The following is a 23692-nucleotide window of genomic DNA, read 5'->3' as shown; positions in this document are numbered from 1 at the left end:
GAGTACAAAAATCTTTTTAGTGAAATGGCCCTGCTATTTTATACTTCCCATGAAGCTGGCTTAGTTTGCTCAGTTTTACAGTAAATGGAGGATCTCTACATTTAGAATGTCTTTTATGAGTCTTTTATAAAAATATAATTGCTGAAAATGATACAATAATGCAATGCTCCCGGTTGATATGGAAAGATGGGAGGTGATAGGCAGGCTGAAACTCTTGTATACCAAGCTATATGACTGGCATTTTAGATCTGCGGCATCCTTCTAAATGGTTTTCTACCTAACGCTATCTTTGCCATTAGAATTAAAAAGATGTGTTCACAACTTTATCTTTACTGTTTTATTATTAATATTGTATAGTGCATATACAATTTCTAAATTTAAAACTTAGTTTTAGTACATATCCTATATTAGTATATAGAAAGTTTCACCCATTGAAAAACAAAGGAAAATTTTGAGCACAAAATATTTTAATTTTTACTTGAACTTGCAGAACATGACCTTTGCAAGGTGAAGGAACTGGAGTCTGCTATTCAGTATTTTGACTCTGTAGAAGAGGTTTTTTCTTGCAAGTAGCCATGAGAGTAGGAAGTTAGAAGGCAGAGCCAGGAGGTCAGACATAAGAGTCAAGGAAGTATGAATGACATCATCATCCCTAAGTACCCTCTCAGAAGATGAATGAGCTCTCTCTTGTATTACAATGCTAAAGAGCATTAGAAGGTGATATGATATCTAGACAACACATAAGATAAATGCCTCACAGTCCGCTAGAACTGCTTCCCCCCCACGCCCTCCACAAGTACATAAATCCTTTGGTGGTCTCAATAATACAATATGTGGTTGATGAGTATTATATATTGTGGCCAGCTTTTTCTTGACAAAATTCATTTAGATTTAACAAGTACCTTGAACACTGTCCAATTTAGTTACCAAAGCTGAATAACTCACTATAACTCTAGATACCCTTTTGCTGACTAGACTCACAGCAGTGTTGGGACAAAAGTGGATATATTCACTAGACACCCTATTAAAAAAAAAAAAGGCAGATGTCAACAGCAGAGATTTTTTTTAAAGCTGCCACAAAATTTGTTGATCATGATAGAACTTGACACAAAATGTGTCTGTCGTAATAAAACTTGAATTGAAAGTTTTATGATATTAATGAATTCCTACTAAAGGGAATGCATGTCACAAACAAAACATGCAAAGTCACTGTAATGTTGGTCCAGGGTACATTTAGTCAGAAGAGGATTTTATTTAAATTATGATCATCGTGCTTTAAAAGCACAGTCATTCTCGTATGCTTTATATAATCCTTCCTACAGTGATTTTGGAATATGCAAAGTCACAGCAGACTTTACTACCCCATCTCTTCTTCTTCTTCTCCTTTTTTTTTTTTTTTAATGTAAACATCCCTTACTATTTTCAGGAAGAAAATTTGATAGAAATAGTTCATTGCATTTTTGTTTCACAAAATAATAATAATAATAATAATAATAATAATAATAATAATAATAATAATAAAATCCATCAGTAGAAAATCAGCTTCAGCTTTGGAATAGAAATAGACTCTGGATCTGTGTTGTGTAGCTGTATGGAGGGCAGAGTTCAGATGCATCACATTTAATCTCTAAAGTAATATATTATAATTTTTAAAAGTAATATATAATGATAATTTAAATAATGTTTTAAATAATATATAATAATATTTAAGTAATATTTTAAATAAAGTACTATATTATAATATTTTACTCTTTTCAATATTTGCTCAGTTATTATTTTTATAGAAATAAAATGATGCTTATTTGAAAAAAATGCAAGACAAGAAGGCCCTCAAACTAAATGCTGCATAGTCCTTTATTCTAACCCGAAAGCTGTCAGACTTTTAATATTAGTAGGAGAGTGGGTCTTTTTTGACAAATGCCCCCATAAATTAGATATTAGCTTTAGTCAAACTCTGTCTCTTCAGGAAATATTTCCACTTGCATATTCAATTGGAAGGACCTTACATGATGCCCACTTACTGCTATGAAAATCTATGTTTCCAGGATGAAGGCAAAGAATAATTTCTGTGAACAAAAAAAAAAAATAAAAAAAAATCTGGAATAACAGACCTTGAGCTTGTGCAGAGATTTCTTTTTGTAGAATGTGAGTTTCACTCACTTTTTGATGTCTGTCTGCTTCTCTGTCCACCTATCTATCTGTTTATCACCATTGCAGTGGTAACATACAGTATCAATTGGATTTTAAAAGACATAGATCTTTTATATTAGCTGTCCTTTTTTATAATACCTTTTACAAATTTAATCAATGCATTTTAATATACTATATAGTTTAAGTGCAATATACAATAAATATTCAAGCTTCATCTTAAACATGCTCTAGCCTTTAAATTGTTAAAACTGCAGTGCCCTTTCAATCTACTTACATAATGTCATAAAATATACATTTCAAGGTAAATGAAGTCAGCTACTTCAATTTAGTCCCTCAAACTGGTAGTAAATGAGAGGTTAACACTATGGTGCCAAACCCATTATTGAGTAAATTTAGCACCTTGGACAGCTCTGTAAAATCTTTATTGCTTTCCTGACCTGCTCGTCATGTTCTGTCTATGTGTTCAGTGGCTCTCAGCTCTGATTGAAAGGCAATATATTAGATCCCGAACACAAACATGCTCGGGGGCTGCTTCACTGTGAGCGTAATGACATGGAGGTGAGAACAATTTTCTGGTCACCGCAATCCAAGCACCTTGCAAGGTCTGTTGCTCTAACTTATAGAGGACTTTGGGGGTTCCTTTGTATGTGAAGTCATAATGGTAGCTTCTACGGTAATTTAGGCAGAGCTGCAAAAGGTTTAAATGCATTCAGAAAACAAGAAGTTAATACCTTGAGCATGTCTGTAGTAGCATTTTATTGTGTATCTTTAAAGCTAGTTTGTGTCTGTAAGAACTACCGTCAGCTCTGGAATAGAAGATACCAGTATCTGACACAGGAGTTTTTGTGTAAAATCTACTTTGTATGATCTGAAAATGTCATAAACAAGAAATGCTTTTATTGTGTGAAAATATTGTTAGAGAAAGTATGAAACTCAAATTTACAGGCTATGAAGATATTGGAAAAAGATAACCATCGACTAGCTAGGAAAATTGAATGCTACTTGTCAAGCATACTTCAGTAAACCATCATGACAATTAGTTTTATTTACATACAGTATAATATTGCATCAAATAACTTCCAATATTTAGGAACTGCAATATATTTGATATCAGGTAGAACAGCTGTAAGATTCCATGTAATTACCTCATTTTTTAACATGGTCTTCAATCTCTTTTTAGATGCATTCTGAGATTTTTAGCTCAGCGTTACATAAATAACTATGATTAGTTAGGTGGAGCAGAATTGACTATTTAAACTTCCTTTTTTTTTTTTTTTTTTTTAGTAATTTGGCATAATGACAGCTTAGGTTAACAATATTCCAAAGCAGTTTGTGGGCTCTGTATTACATTTTAATTTTGCATTAGTGAAATATATAGTGCAAACAATTTCTACTGAAGTGAAATAAATCCTAGTTTGCAAAGTCAAACACCTGTGTAGTAATTTTCCATCTACAATCATATTTGAAAAAGATAACATTTTTCAGAAACACTTCTCCAGTTTGTATCTTCAACATGAGGCAAAAAGGGCTACTTAGTGTTCTGATGACTCTGGTAAAGCAACAAGGATTGATTGTACCTGGATGGTGCTTGCAGTCTGCTTGTCCATGATTATACAGCTAGTGGTTGTGGTCAAGCTATGTGAAGGAAAAAAAAAAAAAAGAAAAAAAAAGAAAAGGCTGTAGCAAACTAACTCCTCAGAATCTGTTTCAATGTAGCGATTCAAAAATCTTTCGATTATATATTACATCTCACTTCATATGTGGAAAATAATTTAAATGTATGTTCTGGGAGAGGGGTGTTCAGCAGAAGGCAAGCCTAAATGTTTACTGGGAGTACAAAAATCCTCTATCTCATTTTTGAATTTAGGACATTATATATGTCATAAGTAGTTACTGCAGTATGACAACTGTTTTATCTTATATTATAGAGAATTTAAAATTGAAAAAAATGCTAATATGCATCTAAAAGCTTGTCATTTGAAGAGTTGTTCAAGGATTTTTGAAGAGGTTATGGTGACAGCAAAATGAACGCAATTATATCTCTATTTTCTGATCAGACTCTACAGTATATGAAAATTGAGCATTACTGTTTCTTTTTGGTATAAAATATGGCTATTGTGTAAAATATTTTAACTCTAAAAGTTTAACTTTGTAGAAAACTGTAAAATACTCAGAATTGTTACTATTTTTGAAAGCTACCTACAGAAATATACCACGATGAATAACATCGTGTTAGTTTATTAGAGCATCATGCAGGGGCTGGCAATTACAAAAATATGGTGTTTTACTTAAAGGACAGTCTGGACTGTTTTTGATCAGGCAATTGGGAATCTGATAGGTGCCTTTAAAGAATATGAAAATAAAATTAGTCTGGGTTAATTCTGTAATGTTTTTTTTTGTTGTTGTTTTTGTTTGTTTGTTTGTTTGTTTGTTTTAACATTTTCTATCAGGATTCTTGATAGAGATTTTTCCACACTTTAAAATGTAAGAACACAGGAAATGCTAGCATTACTTGAGTGCCCGTTTAAAATGCTGTACAAATAGGAACAAATAAGAAAATGGAGGGAGAAAAGAAAGAGGAATAAAAAGTTAATTTATGCCCCCAAATGAGAGCTATATCCAAGACTGCTCTAACTTCTGCTGTCCATGCTGGGATTTTTTTCAAGGAAACACTTCATGGCACTGGGCCATTCTCACATATTGCATGTATTTGTGTACATGAATCCCACCCTGACCTGTCATTATCAAGATACAAACCAAAGAAGTTGAAAGGTTACATTACCAGTAGCATAGAACTGATTGGATATCTTCTGAACGTGGCCTGCTGGATAAGGTCACAATTCCTGCAGTATGCAATTAAGAAAAAAATAAACACATTGAAGGGATTCATAACATGCTCTGAATGACATTGATTGCAGTAATCTAGTAAATGACCTCAGGATTGTGTTCTGCAATAAACCGATGAGTGGTTTATGGTGCAGATGGTAGAGACAATTGAGTGATGTATTTTATTTTGCAGCACCAATGATTCTCACCTTTTGACTTGATTAAGCGTGTGTGTGAATAGGATGAACTAGTGATTTAACACCATTGAGTGGTTGCTGAGTGTTGTTAAAATTAAGGTCTACGTGGTGGGAGGAAAAAAAAAACAACAAAACACAAAACACAGTGCAACTGATAGAACAATATAAAAGATTCTAATATTTGTTTTCCCCCACAAGGAGTTTATTGAACTCAGAGGAACACATCTGTTTTTATATTGACAGGAAGTAATACTTAAGAGGGCTGCTGATTTAGTAGAAGCACTCTATGGTATGCCACATAATAACCAGGTAAATGCATTCTACTTCAGCAATTCTAAAACATGGCTATTTCTTAGATGTATAGATAGATCAGGGGCTAAAGGTATATGATACTATAACGAGAGACAAGAATAAATACATAGGGCAATGCCATATCTGGAATGGGGTTTAGTTTGCTTGCTTTCTTTTTAAAGTATGTGAATTTAGTGCTTGCAAAAGCAACGTTATTAACCCTGGGGGCATTTGCCCACTGTCACCAGAGACTGTATAATATGGGCAATGATATGTATTACTTCTTGCCACCAGTGATGTTTCAGTCTTACCTTAAAGATATTTTAGCTTTAAGATGGAGTAAGCCTAGGCTTCAGTCCCATTCTGCCTATTTGTTTTGTTATACAGAAATGTGGCCACTGGGACTGAAGCTTCCAACTCTCTTACCACAGTTGTCAGGATTTATCATGAAGGAAGCAGATTTATAAGCATCAGCTATCAGTCAGCTAGCTGGTTTAGAAAGAAAAGCATCTAGTTTTTCCTTTGGATGGGGAAATGTTTTATTTTAGTACGTAAGTAAAGGTTTGTCAGAGTAGACTTGGTAACTCTTTTATTCTTTTTTACCCTTCTTGTCCCCTAGGAAATAATCCTGAAAAGAGCAGCAGATATCGCAGAAGCACTCTACAGTGTCCCCCGCAACCACAACCAGCTCCCCGCCCTTGCTAACACGTCAGTCCACGCAGGAATGATGGGAGTGAATTCCTTTAGTGGTCAACTAGCTGTCAATGTTTCCGAAGCCTCACAGGCCACCAATCAGGGTCAGGAGAAGACGCGTCTTCCTCTCTTTTTGAACCTTTTCTGATAGAAGTCAGGCAAACACACAGAGAAGTGAAAGAGTGATGGTTCAAAACTGAATGCAAGAAGTACATCCAGACAGACACCATTGCACCTGCATGCAGAAACTTCGAATTACTCAGTACTGTCATGAGATAGGGCTTTCTTTAGTGACTTCAGCCCCAGTTCCAGAAAAGCACTTATGCATGTATCAGATCACTTTCTGTCTGCTCGGAATAACACTTGCACTTGTGTTTAAATCCTACTATTTTGAAAAGAATTTCTATGAACCTGAACATGTACTTAAGCACGTACTTACATATTTTCCTGAATATGGATAACAGATGACCTCTGAGTCTGGGCCTTATATAGCCTTTCTTTATAACACAAAAGTATCACATCATTATTTTTTGATTTGGTTTTGCAAGAGACATTATATTGGCACTATTTTTTTTTTCAGAGTTTGAGATTTTTCTAAATTTTGAAAGTGGGCAAAAATAGAAATATTTACAAAGACATTTTCAGAGCTTCCCTCATTTTTAAAATAGAGCATTTTTCACTTTACATAAAATCAAATCAGTATTGTTTTAATTTCTATAGTTAAAAAAGTGACAAACATCTTTTTAAAAAAATCTTTGCATTTCTCACTCTCCTTTGCTCAGCTCCTTTTATTACAAAACTTAAAATCCATTTTAATGATAAAGTACTAGAAGGAGCCTGCTTTTCAGAAGGGCAGAAAAATTATTTTGCATTATACTAAAAAATAGAAATGATTTTCAGATCATAATATTTTATGGATGTACTATGCAATAGGAAGAGAAGTTTATATTTCACCTTCCAGGAGTGAAGATACATTTTGTATTCCTGTGCTTCTGGAAACAAATCCTCATTTTTGGGTATTTGGATATGAGTTTCTCCAAACATCATTTCCAGAATTAGGTAGAAATTCAAATTTTAACTTGGAGCCAAATTTGGTCATTTTCTACCAACATAGTGATCAGACTAGGATAAGAAGACTTAGGATTTTCCACTACTTTGAGAAATTTACCCTGTGCTTTCTAAAGTGTGCTGTAGCATCTAATTTGAGATGCATTAAATGAGAGAAATCAGAAGACATTTAACAGAAATCACATGCTTTTAACGTACCTTAACTCAGTACGTACCGCTAACTTTGAAAGTATAGGCCATGTTTACTCCATCTCCTACAAACAGCTCTTTTAGAGCGAGTATTCCAAGAATACCCAATGGTCATCTTTCCTTGAAGGAACAGGTTGCCAGTGAAGGCTGTAGCCTTCCTCCTCCCTCTTTGAGTTCCCACATGCAATGACCGAGGCAGTGAGGGATCACAATTTGGGTTTCTTGGTGGTAGCAGTGGTCAGTCCTGCCCCTCCCTGTGCACACCGTGGCTGTGTTAGTAGCCCCAAATTACTTGCTTGTAGCTGTTTGTTTAAGAAATTGCTCTTGGGCTAACACCAATTTCTAAATGTATTCCCTCCCCACAAAAGGTTTTACTCGCAACTCAAGCAGCGTGTCACCTCATGGCTATGTGCCAAGCACCACCCCTCAGCAGACAAATTATAACTCTGTCACAACAAGCATGAATGGCTATGGGAATGCTGGAATGTCAAATTTAGGCGGTTCTCCAACCTTCCTGAATGGATCTGCTGCCAATTCTCCCTATGCCAGTGAGTATTATATGATTCTTCTGTATTTGTACATTTTCATTACAAGGAGTTGGTGACTTTTCTGTAATACTCAATATTTAGTTTCTATTCTGAGCACTTGAAACAGAGCTTGGACCTTTCTCTCCTCCCCTTTCTCTCCCCCACTGACCTTTGAAGCACTTTGAAGACATTGGTGTTGCCAGCAATGTGTTTTTATATTTTGTTGTTATTATTTGGAAGTCTCATAAGGGCTGAAAAAGAAAAATGCTTCTCATTATTTGGGCTGATAGTTTCATAACTTACCTTGCACTCTGTAAATACGAAATGCTGTCTTCAACATTGCCAATTCTAGAAAGCAGGGATGGCATAATTGACTTAATTTCCATTGGAGTTGATCAAATATTATCGGTGCACACTTTTCGTTGCAGTGAGTATGGAAGGAGGCTAAGCATATTTGCTGCAGGAAAAATAGTGTTTCCAACAGTAAGATATGAAGGGCAGAAAAGTTTGCTATAATACTGGCACAGACTGACATTTCCATAAGCTGCATGATGATGTTTCCAAGATCTCTGAGCAAATAATGTGCTCATAACCTTTATACACATTATGAATTACTATTGGGCCTAATCTCGATTGCTTATATGCCATTTGCTTTGTAACTAGTATATTGACTTCACTGAGAACTTAGTATTAGTAAAATGTGACAATGGCTCTTAGAGTTTGTATTTTAGTGACTGTACAGAGAATGTCATAAAGATTCAGGTCGTACAAAACATACATCCCATGGCGTAAAGTGTTTATGTTCTACAGTCCCAGTTATAGAAATATTGATATGTAGGACTAACTTTCTGCATTATAATATTAAAGATGTTGTAACCTGTTTATATATATACATACATACATACACATATATGTTTCTGTTGGTAAATGCCTATGAACCTTTCCTGCCACAGCTCAGTAGTCCCTATTCACATGAGAAAATGGAATGAATGGGACCTGCCCAATTCCTCTGACATTACTCATGTCGTATAACAGATTCCATAGACATCTGCAGAAAGCTACTAGCAGAATCAGGCCAGAAGGTCTTGTCATATAAAAAGGTTTATAGGCTGAGACCCTAGAATGGACAGGAGAAACAGTGCTGGACAAACCATAGTTTACACATCAAATCTTAAGTTTAGTGATGTAACAGCAATAATGAATGATTTTGAATTGTGTTGCTAGAGTTCAGAATTAAAAAGGAGTAGTAACTCTGATCGAAAAAATTATCTCCAAAGCTTCTTAGCTGCCACAAATTTAGAATAAAATATTTACCCATGTAACTAGTACTTATAACTTAAGAATTGCTAACCAGTTATTATTTTGTACTCTAATAATAATGTAACAAATAATGTTGCAGAGTACCTTACTTACTTATTAAGTTGAATTTACTGTCACAGAATTTGCACTCTCTGAATTCATAATATAACATGATTGATGAGACATCTCTTTTTGGAAGCAGATGCCAGTGATGCTTTTAAAATACTCAAGCAGTGTATAATTCCATATTTATGAACAAAGTCCTCTTTAGAATAGCACTTCACTTCCCAGCCCTGGTTCTTTATTCTAGTTATATTTTGGGAGGTTTTCTTGGTAGATCTGTCATTCTGCTAATGCCTAATCCATTGAATCAGAAAATGCTTCAATCATGACCTGAAAATTAAAAGGTGGCATTCTTAATTAAATCAATAAACTAATTGCTGTATAGTAGCAATTCAATTTAGGTGCTTTGATTGCTCTCCCTTAGCAAGTACTTCCAGACATAGAGTGACTTCAGACTAAGATTGTATCTGTCAGACTGTGAAACTTTGAACATTTAATTTCCATTAATTGATTTCCTCAGTGTTAACAAATATGATATCAGATTCTCAAAAAGGAACTTAAATAGGGTGATTTTTATCTACATAAATGCAAATAAAATAATAATGCAAAGCCCAGATGATATGAATTTTACTCTATAATATGTAATTATTCATAGCCCCATCTTCTATATATGCAGTTTCTAAACAGGACAGAGTGAAAACACAGGATTTACTAATTACTTTTTTTTTTTTTTTTTTTTTAGTCAAAGAGGGGAAGTCAGCAATGCAGTCTGAAAATAAAAGGAGTTGGTTTTATTTTCATGAAAACACACTTAAAATCTCAATAATAAGTACATGAACGAAAGCTCTTTATTGCATCATATAGTAAAATAAGATTTTAAGGGTGTCTCTACCTTGTGCAGGGTGTCTGAAACCCTGTAGGTCTTTCTGCACCCATCTTCCAGCAAGTAGTGCTCAAAATGCTGTCTTTGGAGGCTGGTTAAAAACTTTCCACATTAAAAATTCCAGATCCAGATTTGTACTTTAACCACTCTCCTCACCCATCAGTTTTCTAATCCCTCAGTTACCTGCACAATCTGGATTCCTTCTTATACATTTGTTCTGACCAGGGCAACGGCTGATGCCAAACCTTAGAATAATCATTGCATTGACAGAGAATTAAGGGAGTCCTTGAGAGCACTTAGAGGGAAAAAAAAAAAAAAAAGTGTGCTTCCTGCAGTGACCAATCACACTTTGTGAGCAACCAGAACTCTAACTGCAATAAAAGTCTTGGCCCTTTGAAATTAGACTTAGTACATCCAAGAAGCAGGATTAATTTGTTTCTACGGTAGTGCTGACTTTCTAATACTAAGGTATGCCTTTTGGGGGGTCTTATTTTCCTTTAGTTGTGCCATCAAGTCCAACAATGGCCTCCTCCACTAGCCTCCCCTCAAACTGTAGCAGTTCGTCTGGGATTTTCTCCTTCTCACCAGCCAACATGGTCTCAGCGGTGAAACAGAAGAGTGCTTTTGCGCCTGTTGTGAGACCGCAAACGTCTCCTCCTCCCACCTGCACCAGCACCAACGGCAACAGCCTGCAAGGTAAGTGAAACCAGCTCTGGAGCATAGAAGGCTGCTCTCAGAACCGTAAGTTCCCAGTGCCTTGCGAGGCTCTAAGCGACATTGAGTTTTCCAAGGGGAGAGGAGACAATGGAGGATCCCTGGTGGCCTCTGTCCTAAAGTTTCCTCCCCAAAAGAGTAACTGGACTCCACCGCCAGCCCACCTAGTACCTTGCAGGTGTTTGGCAACCACCCTACCTCTAACTCGACTAATACTGATGAATTGGGAGGCTGTGTCTCTTAAAGCACAGACCTACTGTTATGATAAAAACAAGTAATATTTCAGCTTACTAATACCATCCTTTTTCTTTCTTTCCTCTCTTATTCCCTGTTGTCGTCCATTATCAGACCAGTCTTTTGTGGACTCTAGCAAGTACTCCACTGCAGGGTCTCTCCAGGGGCTGGCCTTCTCCTGAAGTACGTCACTCAATCTTCCCTTCCTTTTTTTCCTTTGTCATAGTACACTTGTGCAGAGATCCTACTGAGAGCAAATAGACCGTTACAGAGCTTGGCACAAACCTTTGCCTTTCATAAATAGAAGACACATTACAAACCAACAGCAGCATTTTCCAATTTAATTCATATCAGGGCAAATATTAGTTAGCACTGATTAATGTACTTCTGTGCCAATTAATTTCCACAAATGATGCAGGGCATCTTTGAAAGCCTCTTCAAATGTTGGTAGTAAGGGGCTGCTCCTTTTCTACATCCCTTCCCCTCTTGTTACAAAGTATTCCAGCATTAGCACCTAAATCTATTCTGGAGCATTGACGCAGGGAGTGGCAGACAAAAGCTTGTCAAACTGAGGATGCTGCAAAGACCAGCACTGCCCATTTCATTGTTTGGTTCAGCCTGTTTTCCAACACTGTGCCTAAACCTTTCTGTATAATTACCTCACTGTGCATTAGTGTGCTGAGAGAGATGTTTTCATGCTCACTTAGACCAAGGAGTTTTCTTAAGCAGATGCAGCCAGCTACCTCCAGCTGTGCCAGAGGTGGGAAAGATTTTGCGGTATGCATTGTGCTTCCCCCAGACCTGACATCTATTTTCCTTTCCACGTGCCTGTGCAAATTATCCAAAGAGCACTGAGCAGGGAACAAATCCTTCATTTTTAAAGCTGTGTTCGGGAGGAGCTGCACAGAGCAGGGGGAGGATGGCTCCACAGACTCCACGTGTCACTCTACAGCCTCTGAAAAGATAGACACTGGGCTTGCAGGCATAATGCTGATAGCACTGTTACAGCTGAAAAATCTATATGCAGACAGAGCGCAAGGAGTTCATTCATAAAAGCTGGGATCCATTGTGACTGAAGGGAAGCATTGTCCTCAGTGCATTTTACACTGATGAATTGGAAGGATGAATCCTTGGAGATGTATGCATGCACACAAGCACACATGGAAATTGTGAAAATACTGGGAAAGATAAACAGCACTTGGGTGCCTTCAGTAAGAATTGCTATAAATACAGACTGCATCAAGAGTCATACACAACAAAGTTTTCAGATGAGCTGTGGTGTTTAGAATACAAATTTTTATGTGTTTTAAAAATTCGGTACTGCTGACATGCTACAGATGTTCAAGGCAGCAGCTAAAAATGTTTTGCCTCTAAATTAAAAATAAAAAAGGAGGTAAGAGTTGACTGCCAGAAGCTTTTGAACATATTAATGTTTTTGTCATCTCTTCAACTTGTCCCAGTATGCAGTTGAGGTTAGAGAGAAAAAGCAAGTAACAGGAGAAGGTTTTTTCAAGCACTGTTTTTCCTTTCACAAGACACAGAATTCCCAGATTCCGCCTACTGGGTTATGGAAAACAATTATGGAATAAGCTGAGTGCCGGATGCAACTGGGGCTTGCTGATTGCCTCCTCATTATGTCACATGCAGATCTGTAATGCCCAGAAACCACACAGATCTGAGTGTTTCCCCTAATTTTTATTTAGCAATTCAGTTTTTATAATAGGAATGAGCCACCAAGAGATGGTTCATTTTTAGGTCATTGCTGAACTTCTTGGTGAGTTAAAGACATACAGCCTTTAGCCCCATGCCTTCTGACACCACCCGAGGCTTGTAATAATGACTCAGAAATGCACTGCCTGTTGTGCCTTATTGCTTAAATAAACAACCTTGTATAAGGAGGCTGTCTTATCTCTCTTGGGCTTCTGGATACATCAGAAAGCAATCAAGCTTTCCTTATGTAGCTCAGATATCAGCAGAACTCACTAAAACAACAGCTAGGCTTATCTGTTGTTCTCTTTGCCATGCAATTTTGTAAAACTCAAAATACATTATTTCTGTAATTTGCTAGTGGCAAATACAAATTAGTGTATGATAAAAGAAATAATGCCCATTGGTGAGAGTTTTTCTAGTCTCTGCCCTCTCTTTTTGGAGGTGTTGTGATCTCATACCTACAGTGTTTCCCACTGCTATCTCTGTTTTCAGGATCAATAACAAGCTACAGCTGAGAGAATTTGCATGACTAGATGTAGCACTTATGGAATAAAAGTAGAGTGATATAAATGAAGACTTGGAAAGAATGGAAATATCAAGGCTTTTAGGCAGAAAAGAGATCGTTTTGTCATTTGCCTTGTAATTTAATTCAGAATTTCAGAGCTCTTCAAAGGCAATAATGCTTTGAAAAAATGAGCTAAGATCTGCATCTGTACTGTTTACTTCCAATGGCAAAAGGTGCACGGCTGATATATAGCTGTGGGAAAATATCTAAGTCATGAAGGGGGGAATTGCAGTTATGTCACCTTTGGTTGGGATCCTACAGAGTAGACAGCTATGTTGTCCCAAGAGAGAGGCAATTCTTGGCCACATTTTGGTGAAATTGATTTGGTTTTAATGAATCTTTTAGCTTGAGATTTTTTTGGTTGTTGTTGGAATAATATTTTGACATTTTCTGATATGCAATTTTTCTAAAGCAAAACAACATTTTGTTTTAAAGTTTCACTAAATTTGGAATTTAGAGGTATGAAAAGGACAACATGTTGAAGTAGTGTGAACAGAGGATTGATTAGCCATCTGATTCTGTTCAGTTGCACTCATCACATACAGGAAGACTATCCATTCCCATCTGCTTAACTCCTTACATATCTGAGCAGTAAAGGAAGGAGCACTGTTCTTGGCAGTGCTCTTCTCTGTGCTGTAACGTACATCTTTGATGTCCAAGCACTGCTGTTCCACCTCAGTGTTCTACTAAGCAAGTGCCATCCTGAAATCTCCAAGTGCTTTTTTAATAGGGATAAAACTTATCCACAGGTAAGAAACAGAAGCAAATCAAATTACTCAATGTAATACAGTGAGCTAGAAGAACTGGGACCACAAGCTGTGACTCAAGTCCCTGCCCATGTCCCTTTCTTTCATTCATACAGGGAAAATTACACTCTCACCTTTAGCTGTGGGTGACTGCCTCATAGGGCTGCCACAAGCATAATTACAGTCTTGTTGACTGTACCCATTGCTGTCATTGCCTATTTTATTGATGCCTTGGATGTCGGCAGATGTCCATGGACCAGGATCCATACCCTGGCCTACAGTGTAAGGATCCCAGGAGCAGAGCAGGGAGCAACTGAGTACCAAAACAGTGAGAGCATTGCCTGACTTGGGTTTGCTTCATTGTCAGTCACACGTAACAAGGGGAAAGCCTACTTGTGAGCATTCAGGGCTTGTTATGTGAGATGCTCTTGAAACAAAATCTTTTGGGATTTATTTGTTTATTTATTTTTAACAAAGCTGTTTTTGTTTTATCCAGTGTTGATAAAATTGGCAAGGAATCTTAAAAAAAAAACAACAAGAACAAAAAAAACACCCTATGTCAGTAAATGCTATACAACTCACTTGAGTGTCTTCTTGTAGGGCATAAACAACTTAACTCACCTCTCTATCCCTTTTATCTTAATTTCCAGCACCTTGAAGAGCCCTTATGTGGAGTGAAAACAATCAGTATAACGATTCCATATAAAAATGTTGCGGAATAATAAATTCAGGAATCGAAATTCTGCTGTATACTTGCAACATGTCACCTCTGAGGATGGCCTGCTGCAAACATGTGGATGTGTTTTGCATTCTCGCCTTCTCCTCTCATTTTATTTCATTTAATCAGTGCAGTTTACTCGAGCTGTTCTCCCCTTGCTGATTAGACTTGTAATTCTTGCACATATGGTGGTGTTTGCGGAGAAAACATTTCCCTCCTCTCCCCCTCCAACCCCAAATCTGTGAGCCTTTTACTTTGGCTCTGTTCTTATCAAATAATTGCAGCTGTAATTAAAGCACAATGAATCAGCACCAGTCACAGGGTTGAGTTCTTCCTTAAGAAATTACATGTCCAGATGTCTGAGATGGCAGTCAGTTCTAGCATTTAAATAATGTGCCCATGAAGTGCCGCCAACCTGAAGGCGAGTCTGTTTTATACCTTTTTGCAAATAACCATACAACTGGTGTTTTAAAGATGCATTGTTGTTACAGCTTTCATCATTAACTTACAGGACTACCTCCTGTAATGATGTGCTTGCTCACAGTGTGTCACTCGGACACTCCAGACCAACCTGGAGGTCAAGCTAGGTGGAAGATTTTACCTAGTGACTTTTAATAAATGTCTCTTCTTTAAGAGAGGTGGTGGTTCCATAGAAACTGAGGTTAGAAAGCTTATCAAAGGAATACTGATGATGCAATTTAGCCAACAAAAGAGAGGACATTCTAAATTAACATTAACGTACTGTTCATTTAATGTAGTTGGTGAAATATGCTACAGGTGTAATAAAACCATGAACTGCTGGTCTGCAAAGCCATCAGTTAGTTAAGGGCATATTTCTACTTCAACTTAAAAATGGATTTGAGGGCTTAAGTCCTTTTCTGAGCACCTGGAAATGCATACACAAGTCTCAGGGCTGAACAGCGAACTAGTAAGAGAAAACTGGCATAGGAAAACGAACCACTGTTACTCTGCCTAATGCAACAAACACACTGCCAGATCTGTAACACTTGTGGCTTATGGGACTTCAGCCATTTGCTCATATGTAGAGCAAGTACCTTTCTTTTTAAAAAATAATAGAATGTGTGGCAATGGCTGGGACAGGTTTAAGTCTCCTGAACATTTTGAGATTTTGAAACTAAAATCTGAAAATTAAGTTGCGGGATGATTCTCACATCAAGCGAACTGCATTTACTCTGCAAGGTCACTGATTTCAACAGAGCAATTTACAACATTTTCCAATCAGAATGAGGCTTCCTGGGATTAATGTGCATGTAGTTGTCTTTACTGCATCATACTTATATGTAAATTTAATTCACAGTATGGCCATGTATGTTGCTAGTAAATGTTTAAAAATGCTGAGGATTTTAAAAGTTGCTTCAGAATGCACAAAAGTAACTCTTTTCCCCCTCTCTCTCCCCCCCTCTCCTCTCCTTATGACAGCTATATCTGGTATGATTGTTCCCCCCATGTGAAAGAATTGCCTTGAAGAATTTTATTAATGAAGAGGTTGAATTCTGCTTCAGAGAGAATCTGATACAAGTCCCAGAGTGGAACTTTTTACTCAGGCCTTTTTAAAAATAAAAAAGAAATAAAGAAGAATCTTACAATAACTGCGGATTTTTAAACAAAAAAAAAATCACCATCCTTGCAAATACTGAAATTAACAATCTGCAATTGCAAGGTGTTGATTCAAGCTGTCCATCCCAAATAACTGGGAGATATATTTATTGTATGTTGATAAAAAAAAAAATCCACCTTTTTTTGTTTAGTTTTGTTTTGTTTTTGTTTTCTGGGGTTGGGGGCTTGCTTTTTTTTTCTTTTTTTTTAAAGGCTTGATTTAACTCAATACCATTTGTCTTTTATAAATCATCCAATTACGCGAGGGACACTAGCAATGGAACTCCACATTTTTAATTTATGAATATTTTTAAAGCTGTGTAAAGAAAAATGAAGTGGTGTCAGTTACATACAAGTCTGTATGGGACAGAATAGAAGTGCCAGTTAGTTTTTCGTAGAAGAATTATGACCATGTAATTAAGGGTCGGCTCATACAGGTTGCTTATCCAGTGGTGATTTGCTAATACGATGCATTTTTAATGTTCTCATTAAATAGATATCACTCCCTAGAAAGCTGGTATTTTTGGATGGTGAGGGCAGGATGAGGGGTGGGATTCGTAACCTCTGTCTTTACTATTGGGCTAAATAAGTGTGTAAATAATGCAACAAAAAAAGTTGCTGAAAGATTAGGTAAGGACACAAATAACAAACACATTTCCTCTTGAGCTCAGAATCCAGTTCCTCTAGATATACCGCTAAAACCGCAGGATTAGATTATCACGGCTGTCTTTAATTTATATATCAGACTCTCCAAATGAGTGGCCTTCCTGAAGTTTAGTGTCGCCGGAGCTGTGCATAAAATGCCATTTAAATTTTGCATAGCCTTCACAAGACACAGACTGTGGCCATCACCCAAAGGGTGTTTTTGTCATACCCTGGTTCCTCTTGATCTATTTGTTTTTACGGGGCAGAATGAGAAAACGTTCCTCTGCAGTTCTGTATCCTCCCAATGTAAAAGCACACATTTTTGTCACCTTCCTGCTAGGATTGGTCCTGTATCGGTCGACCCTCTCAGTTTGTATCATAATATATTAAGCAACAGGTAACTGCTTTTGAATAGTCAAATGAAAACACAAGTTTGGGGCAAGGGGGGGGTGGGGCTGTTAGGAAGATTTCAAATCAAAACCATAGCTTCTGTTTTACAAAAAAATTTGCTATCATTACCTGGGAAGTGTTCTTAAAAACTATTAGTCAGAGAGGCAGCAAAGCTCTGAAGATACATTACCTGATATTTTTTCTTTGCTGTTGTGTTTTGTATGTAGTTATAAATACTGTAGATTTTTGTGATTTTTTGCCAAAGTTGTTGTTCTATTTATACATTTTAATGTCTTAAGACAGTTTTTCAATATCACAATAAAGAATTTTACTGCATATTTTGCAAAAAGAGCTCACTACCTTTAGCTTGCACATACTTGCAAAATTAATTAAAGAAAAAAAAAGCTTTTTGTTTCCTGGGGTTTCTTTTTTGTTTGTTTGTTTTAAAGGGGATTTTGTAAAATATCCATATAAATAATGTATTTATCTTTGGAATTTGTACATTGCTTTTTTTCCCCTACCCCAGTTTATTTTATTGTGTATGTTTGCTATGTGAAAAGTGCTGATTTGTTTGGTCATTCACCGTTGTATTAGCTGTTCAAATGTGATTTTAAAACATTTCATTTATAGTTTTTTTTTTTTTTAGTATTGTTTAAAATCATGCTTCCATTTTTTTTAATTTCCACCCAAAAGCCATTGTCTATTTTTGTATTATTTGTAAGTTAAGAAGTTTTTTCCAATATATGGCAAAAGGTAGCATATTATTCTTGTAGCATTTAGTTATGTAGATTTAAAAAAAAATGTATCCTTTGCTTTTGAAGCTTAACAAAAACTAATGCTGTTTTACTCTATTAATATGCATGGGATTTCTCCTCTTTGGAGTGACGCATTTTTGTGCATTAAATATGGGGAGAAACTTCATAGAACTCAATGAAAATACTTTCTTTCTTAAGTCTGCTTGTATATTTCTCTGTCTTTCACATAAATATAAACCAGCAGATTGGATGCCTTAACAATGCAAATCATATTCATTTCACTTGTACATTGTACTGTGCACCAGAACTGTCAATCATCACTAACATTCTAAGAAAAAAAAAAAAAAAGGAATTGAAAAGCACAAAAGAACTGTTTTGTTACCTTAAAACAATATAACTTTTTTCTAGTCGAGCAAGAAATCATTTACAACGATGCTGCAACTGTGCATGCTTCCTGTATGAATTTTGCAATGGTTTTCACTAGAACGTCGCAGTGTGATCTTTTAGGGGAAGGGAAAAAAACAGGATTTTTTTTTCATGGTGAGAAAATAAAAGGAGAAAAAACTGGAAAATGTGAGAGACATCAGTTTATTGCTTTTGTGTATTCCAAGCAATTATTCTAATTCACATAGTAAGCAACAGCACGACAATGTAATCAAATTTAAAGCCATATTTTGTCCAGTGACACCATCAATTACTCTTGTAGAGCTCCACTCAAAGTCATAGCAATTTTAACACCAGTGTTAGCCATCTATGTTTGTAGTCTTCTGCACCAGTGTCCAAAGATCCTTTGACAATGTGCATAATTTTGTTTTGTTGCAGCTATTTATAGTGATCTGATGAATGGGACTTTATAAAAATTCCCCTGCACCACCCTTATCTTTTACAAAGTAAAAGATGCAGCTGTTTACAGAATATGGCTTTAAGTGGAAACGTCCAGATTTCAGTTTTAAAAAGGTGAAGCTTCACAATGACTGGATTGCATAACGTATGCCTATTTCCTCACAGTTGTACTAGGATGCAGCTAAAATGAAGTCATCTCTGAAACTACTAACCTTTCACCTTCTTATCTAAATCTTTTTGAATAGACACACACACTGTACAGTTCTATTGTTAGAGAAACTAACTACTGTAGAGATTGTTATAATTTTTTTGCAGAAATTCAAGCTGTAAAAACTTTTCAACTTTCACAATATTTAATTAAAGTTACTTCCTGTCTGTGAATACAGCTCCTAGTTGTGTGTTTATTTTTCTACTTCTGCTGGCTAGTAGATGAGAAAAACTAAAATGTAGAAGCCAGAGGCTACAGAGTTGTCTCTCTGAAATTAAGGAGAAGCAGAACTTCTTGGAATTTCATGGTGAAACACCGCAAATACTGGTGCTCTGAAACTCCTCTTACTCTGTCACTAATAGATGTCACAGGATGCTGGCACATAATGCTGTATGTTCACCCTTATATCATTATTATTACTAATTCCTTTTTTTTTTTTTTTTTTTTTTTTTTTTAATTCTATCAATTGCTTGAAGAGCTCACCTATATTTCTAGTGGCTTTCAGGAGCATATCTAGTGGTAGGTACCCAACTGCAAAGAGCTGGCTGCCTGAACACAGTGATAATGAAGTACAAGACAAAGGTATATTAGATGCACTGCCAGATACCCAGGGAGATTTAAGTTTTCAACTTGGTATCATTTAAGTTAACAGTAACACTTCCTTAGGGACTCAGGGCCAGGTCTTCAGTGACCTAGACCTCATGGCCAGCTCCAAGAAGTGCATCAAAGTATGTTGAGCTGTAACAAGCTCCTTGACCATGAAGGAGGCTCCTGTAAGCCGTATCTGTTCTACTGCCATTCCTAAATGACACATCCATCATCCACTAGACTGGCTCTAGGTGTTTAATTTTTTTCTTATACTCCTCTAGTAGGGGAGGATGATAAGAATTTTTATTTCTGAGGTGAGGAAGGTTGACACACTGGCATTCAGCTATGCCTCAAGGGTGGTTGTTGTACAGAAGACTTTAGAGACAGCTGAAAAACTTTTAAATGCCATGCATAATGCAAGGCTGTGAGCATTGTTTTGGTAGGAATATTGACGTTGAGATTTCAGCTTAAATTAAATTAAAATTTACTTACAAAATTTAAATTCACTACAAATGTAAGCAGCTGCAAGTGGTTTCTTGCAATGTAAAGTTTTGGCTACCTCTTCAATATTAGCAAATCCAACCCAGTAGTTGCTAGAGAAAAGAGAGCTGTTGGCCTGTTACTTATTCTGTCCACACAAGAGATCTGTGTCTTCTGCCTGAGATAATTCTCCTAGTCCTCGTTCAGATGGTGTGAATATTGGTAGGCATCACTGCAGCCAAGGGCTCTCTGAGTGCTTGGTGCACTGTTAAAAAATAAAAATGTTAGGTCACATGTGGCTAAAAAGCAGTCTGAAAAATATGGGGTGTAATATTAGGCAACCTGTTCTAGGTTACATAATGGTTCTCTGTCTGGAACCAGATTTCTGCTTCAGCCTTTTGGATCCTATGAGAATTTGCCTGGCTGTGGGATTGGTTGTATTTTTGTATGGGAATGCCTCTAATTTTTTATTTAGTTTAAAGAAACCTCAGCAAAAGAAGCTCCCTCACTGTTAGCTTCCTGGCCTTGTCTGTGTGTATGTTTATTCCCTTTGGAGCCCTTCTCTGTATCTACAGGCTCATGCCACAGCTGCTTCACATAATCATTTACATAATTCTGCTTAGCATCACAGTCCATGTATCTTCTGCCATTTCATGGATTAGCTGAAGACATACTTCATGTTATACACTTGATTTCCTCAGCTCCTTTCTGTTTTTCTGGCCCTTGTTCACCGGTCCTCTTGTTCAAAGCAGGCTTCTGTTCTAATGATTGCCTGGAGGCCCCAGCTCAGCTCCAGACACCTCCTGTTTTACAGGACAGTAGTTTTAGAAGAGTTTTATCAAAGGCGTCATTGCCCAGGCTTTTTCAGGAACACATCCACTGCATCTTATGGGCATTTAGCTCGTTTACCCTCGTAACCTTATTAGGGAAGCTGTCACTGAAACTCGGTCCTCTGGTGCACAGCAAACGTTACACACTTGATCATGCACCTGAATATCTGCTCATCTGCTCTCCTGTGTTAGACCTCCTGTTTGGACACACAGCAAACAAATGCTGCCACTGGCAGTTTTCACTTTGCTGGGCTAAGCAAGACAAATTCTAGCAGTGTCATCTTCAGGAGACTTGCCCTCATTTTCTTGGAGAATCCAAATAGCTTTTTTTTTTTTTTTTTTTCCCTTTCCACTTCCACTTCAAGCTGTTTTCCTTGCTTGGACCTGGGTGCATATTTCAGACAGAGAAGTGGGGAGTCCAAGAGGAGTGTCCATATCATCTCAGAGATGCGACCCTTTGATTTCTCAGCTGCAGCCACAATGACTTTATTTAAGCAACACTTTCTGCTCGCCTCTTCCTGCCTTCACAAGCACACTTCATTACCATGTGGTGACAAATACATGCAAAACCTAACTGTAAACATTCAGATTTCACCCTGTGCAATATGGGCACATCTCGGTGATGCTGTGAAGTGGTCTGACACCGGTGCTTGCTGGTGCTTGAGCGAGACATTTGGTCATTTTGTTTGCTGCCCACACACTGGTCACACTCTTTTGAGCCAGTGCCACCTCCCTGCCCACCTTTGTTGTGTCGTTTCCAACCCCCACTCCCCCTTTTCTCAATGGGATGCTGCCTGATTTGGGCCTCATTTATCTCCATTTCCCCTATTTCCCAGAAAGATCTGGCTCTGGCATCCCTTTACCCCAGCATCTAATGCTGATATTTCAGTAGGGCAGGTCAGGTCAATACTTTAGATAAATAAGTAATAATTCCGACCCTGCAACTCTGTTCTCTCTTCCTCTCCTTGGTGCCCTTGAGGATACAGCTAGCCCAGAGCTTATGGCATTGCTCCAACATGATTGGCAGGTCATGTGAAAGAGCACACATCTTTGAAAACTTTAATATAGTCATTCCAGGACTCGAATGCCGATGACTATCCAGGTCGCAGCCTAACAGCAGGGACTGCAACTCTAGGTGGCTTTTCTGTGTAGGCTTACAACAGGAGCAGCAAACACAGTGCTCTAACACATTTTTCCTTCCTATTTTCATTTAACTTTGACATAAATGTGAATGCATGTTTGACGATCTCACCTAAAAATATATTTAGATAATCACCGACTCCTTTCCTGAAACGTAGAACAAAGTGTGCTATAGTTCCACTCCAGCCAAAGCCTGTTTTATGTAAGAGGGAGTGAAATTTTTTGCTTTGTCACAGAAAGGGTAAAGTATATGACGCTCTAATTCTCCCACGTTTATTCATGTCAAATTTTGCCTTACACTGTAATCCCTTTGAAGGGATTCAGTGGGATTGCAGCCGGTATACCAGAGAGGCACCATGGCATGGTGGGTCACTGCAGCCTGGCAGCTCTTGACCATGCATGTGAGAGCAGGAAGGTCCAGTTATGTCTGTAGCTACATACAGGCGTGCTCTGAAGGGGCACAGGTTACCTGGTTGAGAATAACCTCAAGACAAACGTGCCAGTGAGTGTGCTTTGTAGAAAGGCAACAGCTCAGGAGGCACAAAACTGCAGGGGTGTGTGCGTGTTGGGGTGGGAAACTGCGTGAGCCAGTCACTCCATGCAAGAGCCATGACAAGCTCTGAAAAGCAAGCCTCGAGGTGAACCCTGGACATAAACATTCACTTTCCTACAGTGTTTAGAGGAAAGGGGAGCTCAGACATTGTACCAGGCTCATCTGGAGGCTGTCGTGCTGCAGCCTTTCTCCATGCTCTCCCAGACCCACGCTGCTCCCCCCAACTTTGCATGGGGGGGCCTGCCTGCTGCCCCTCTGCCTCCTTGCCTGCTGCCCCTGCCACCAAGGGCTCTGCCTTCGGCCTCATTTCCATGGCATGTTGCTCATCATCAGCCTGCCCCAGGCACTGCCTAGCTCCCCACCACGCCACCATTAACTTTGCCTTCAACCTCTGCTGCATCATTGCCTTCTCCTGAGGGTTCCCTATTTATACAGGGGGGAAAAATGCAGTTGCTGGGACTGGAAATATTTTGTTACCTTTTTCTACTTAAGTACGAGGCATTTTTATCTGTGCTCTCTGGAGACTTATGCTACAGTGGGACTGATTTTATCCACTTACTCAATGCACTTTAGTTCAATAATGATTACAGAACTTCTACATAATATATTAGGCATAGCTGATTTCCCAGGGTTTGTAGCCCTCTATCTCCCTAAGCATTTAAAAAGGAATCTCTCTATGATAGGTATGTTATGAATGATACACTCCTCAACAGTCATGATGTAAAAATAATAGCAGCAGTGGGCTGGGAAGGAAGAAGTGGCAAGCATT

The 23692-nt window shown here is 37.7% G+C and overlaps 1 protein-coding gene across 18 annotated transcripts in view; it reads left to right on the top strand.

Annotated features, from left to right (window-relative positions):
• The window catches only part of EBF1 (EBF transcription factor 1), a 312571-nt gene that overhangs the window by 254712 nt on the left and 34167 nt on the right, over positions 1-23692 (top strand). For 8 of the 18 annotated variants that reach the window (XM_040573757.1, XM_040573756.1, XM_040573755.1 and 5 more), the window contains 4 exons: positions 5418-5483; positions 6085-6262; positions 7784-7963; positions 10689-10883. In XM_040573757.1, the coding sequence (XP_040429691.1) occupies positions 5418-5483; positions 6085-6262; positions 7784-7963; positions 10689-10883 (619 nt within the window). Of the gene's footprint in view, positions 1-5417; positions 5484-6084; positions 6263-7783; positions 7964-10688; positions 10884-11249; positions 11319-16314; positions 19506-23692 lie in introns of those variants that run through there. The other 10 variants (XM_040573766.1, XM_040573765.1, XM_040573764.1 and 7 more) reach the window with 2 other exon arrangements.

Source organism: Cygnus olor, chromosome 14, assembly GCF_009769625.2.
Source record: "Cygnus olor isolate bCygOlo1 chromosome 14, bCygOlo1.pri.v2, whole genome shotgun sequence".
NCBI classification, from domain to species: Eukaryota; Metazoa; Chordata; class Aves; order Anseriformes; family Anatidae; genus Cygnus; species Cygnus olor.
Note: the sequence above shows the minus strand (reverse complement) of the source record. Positions and strands in the feature narration are given on the sequence as shown.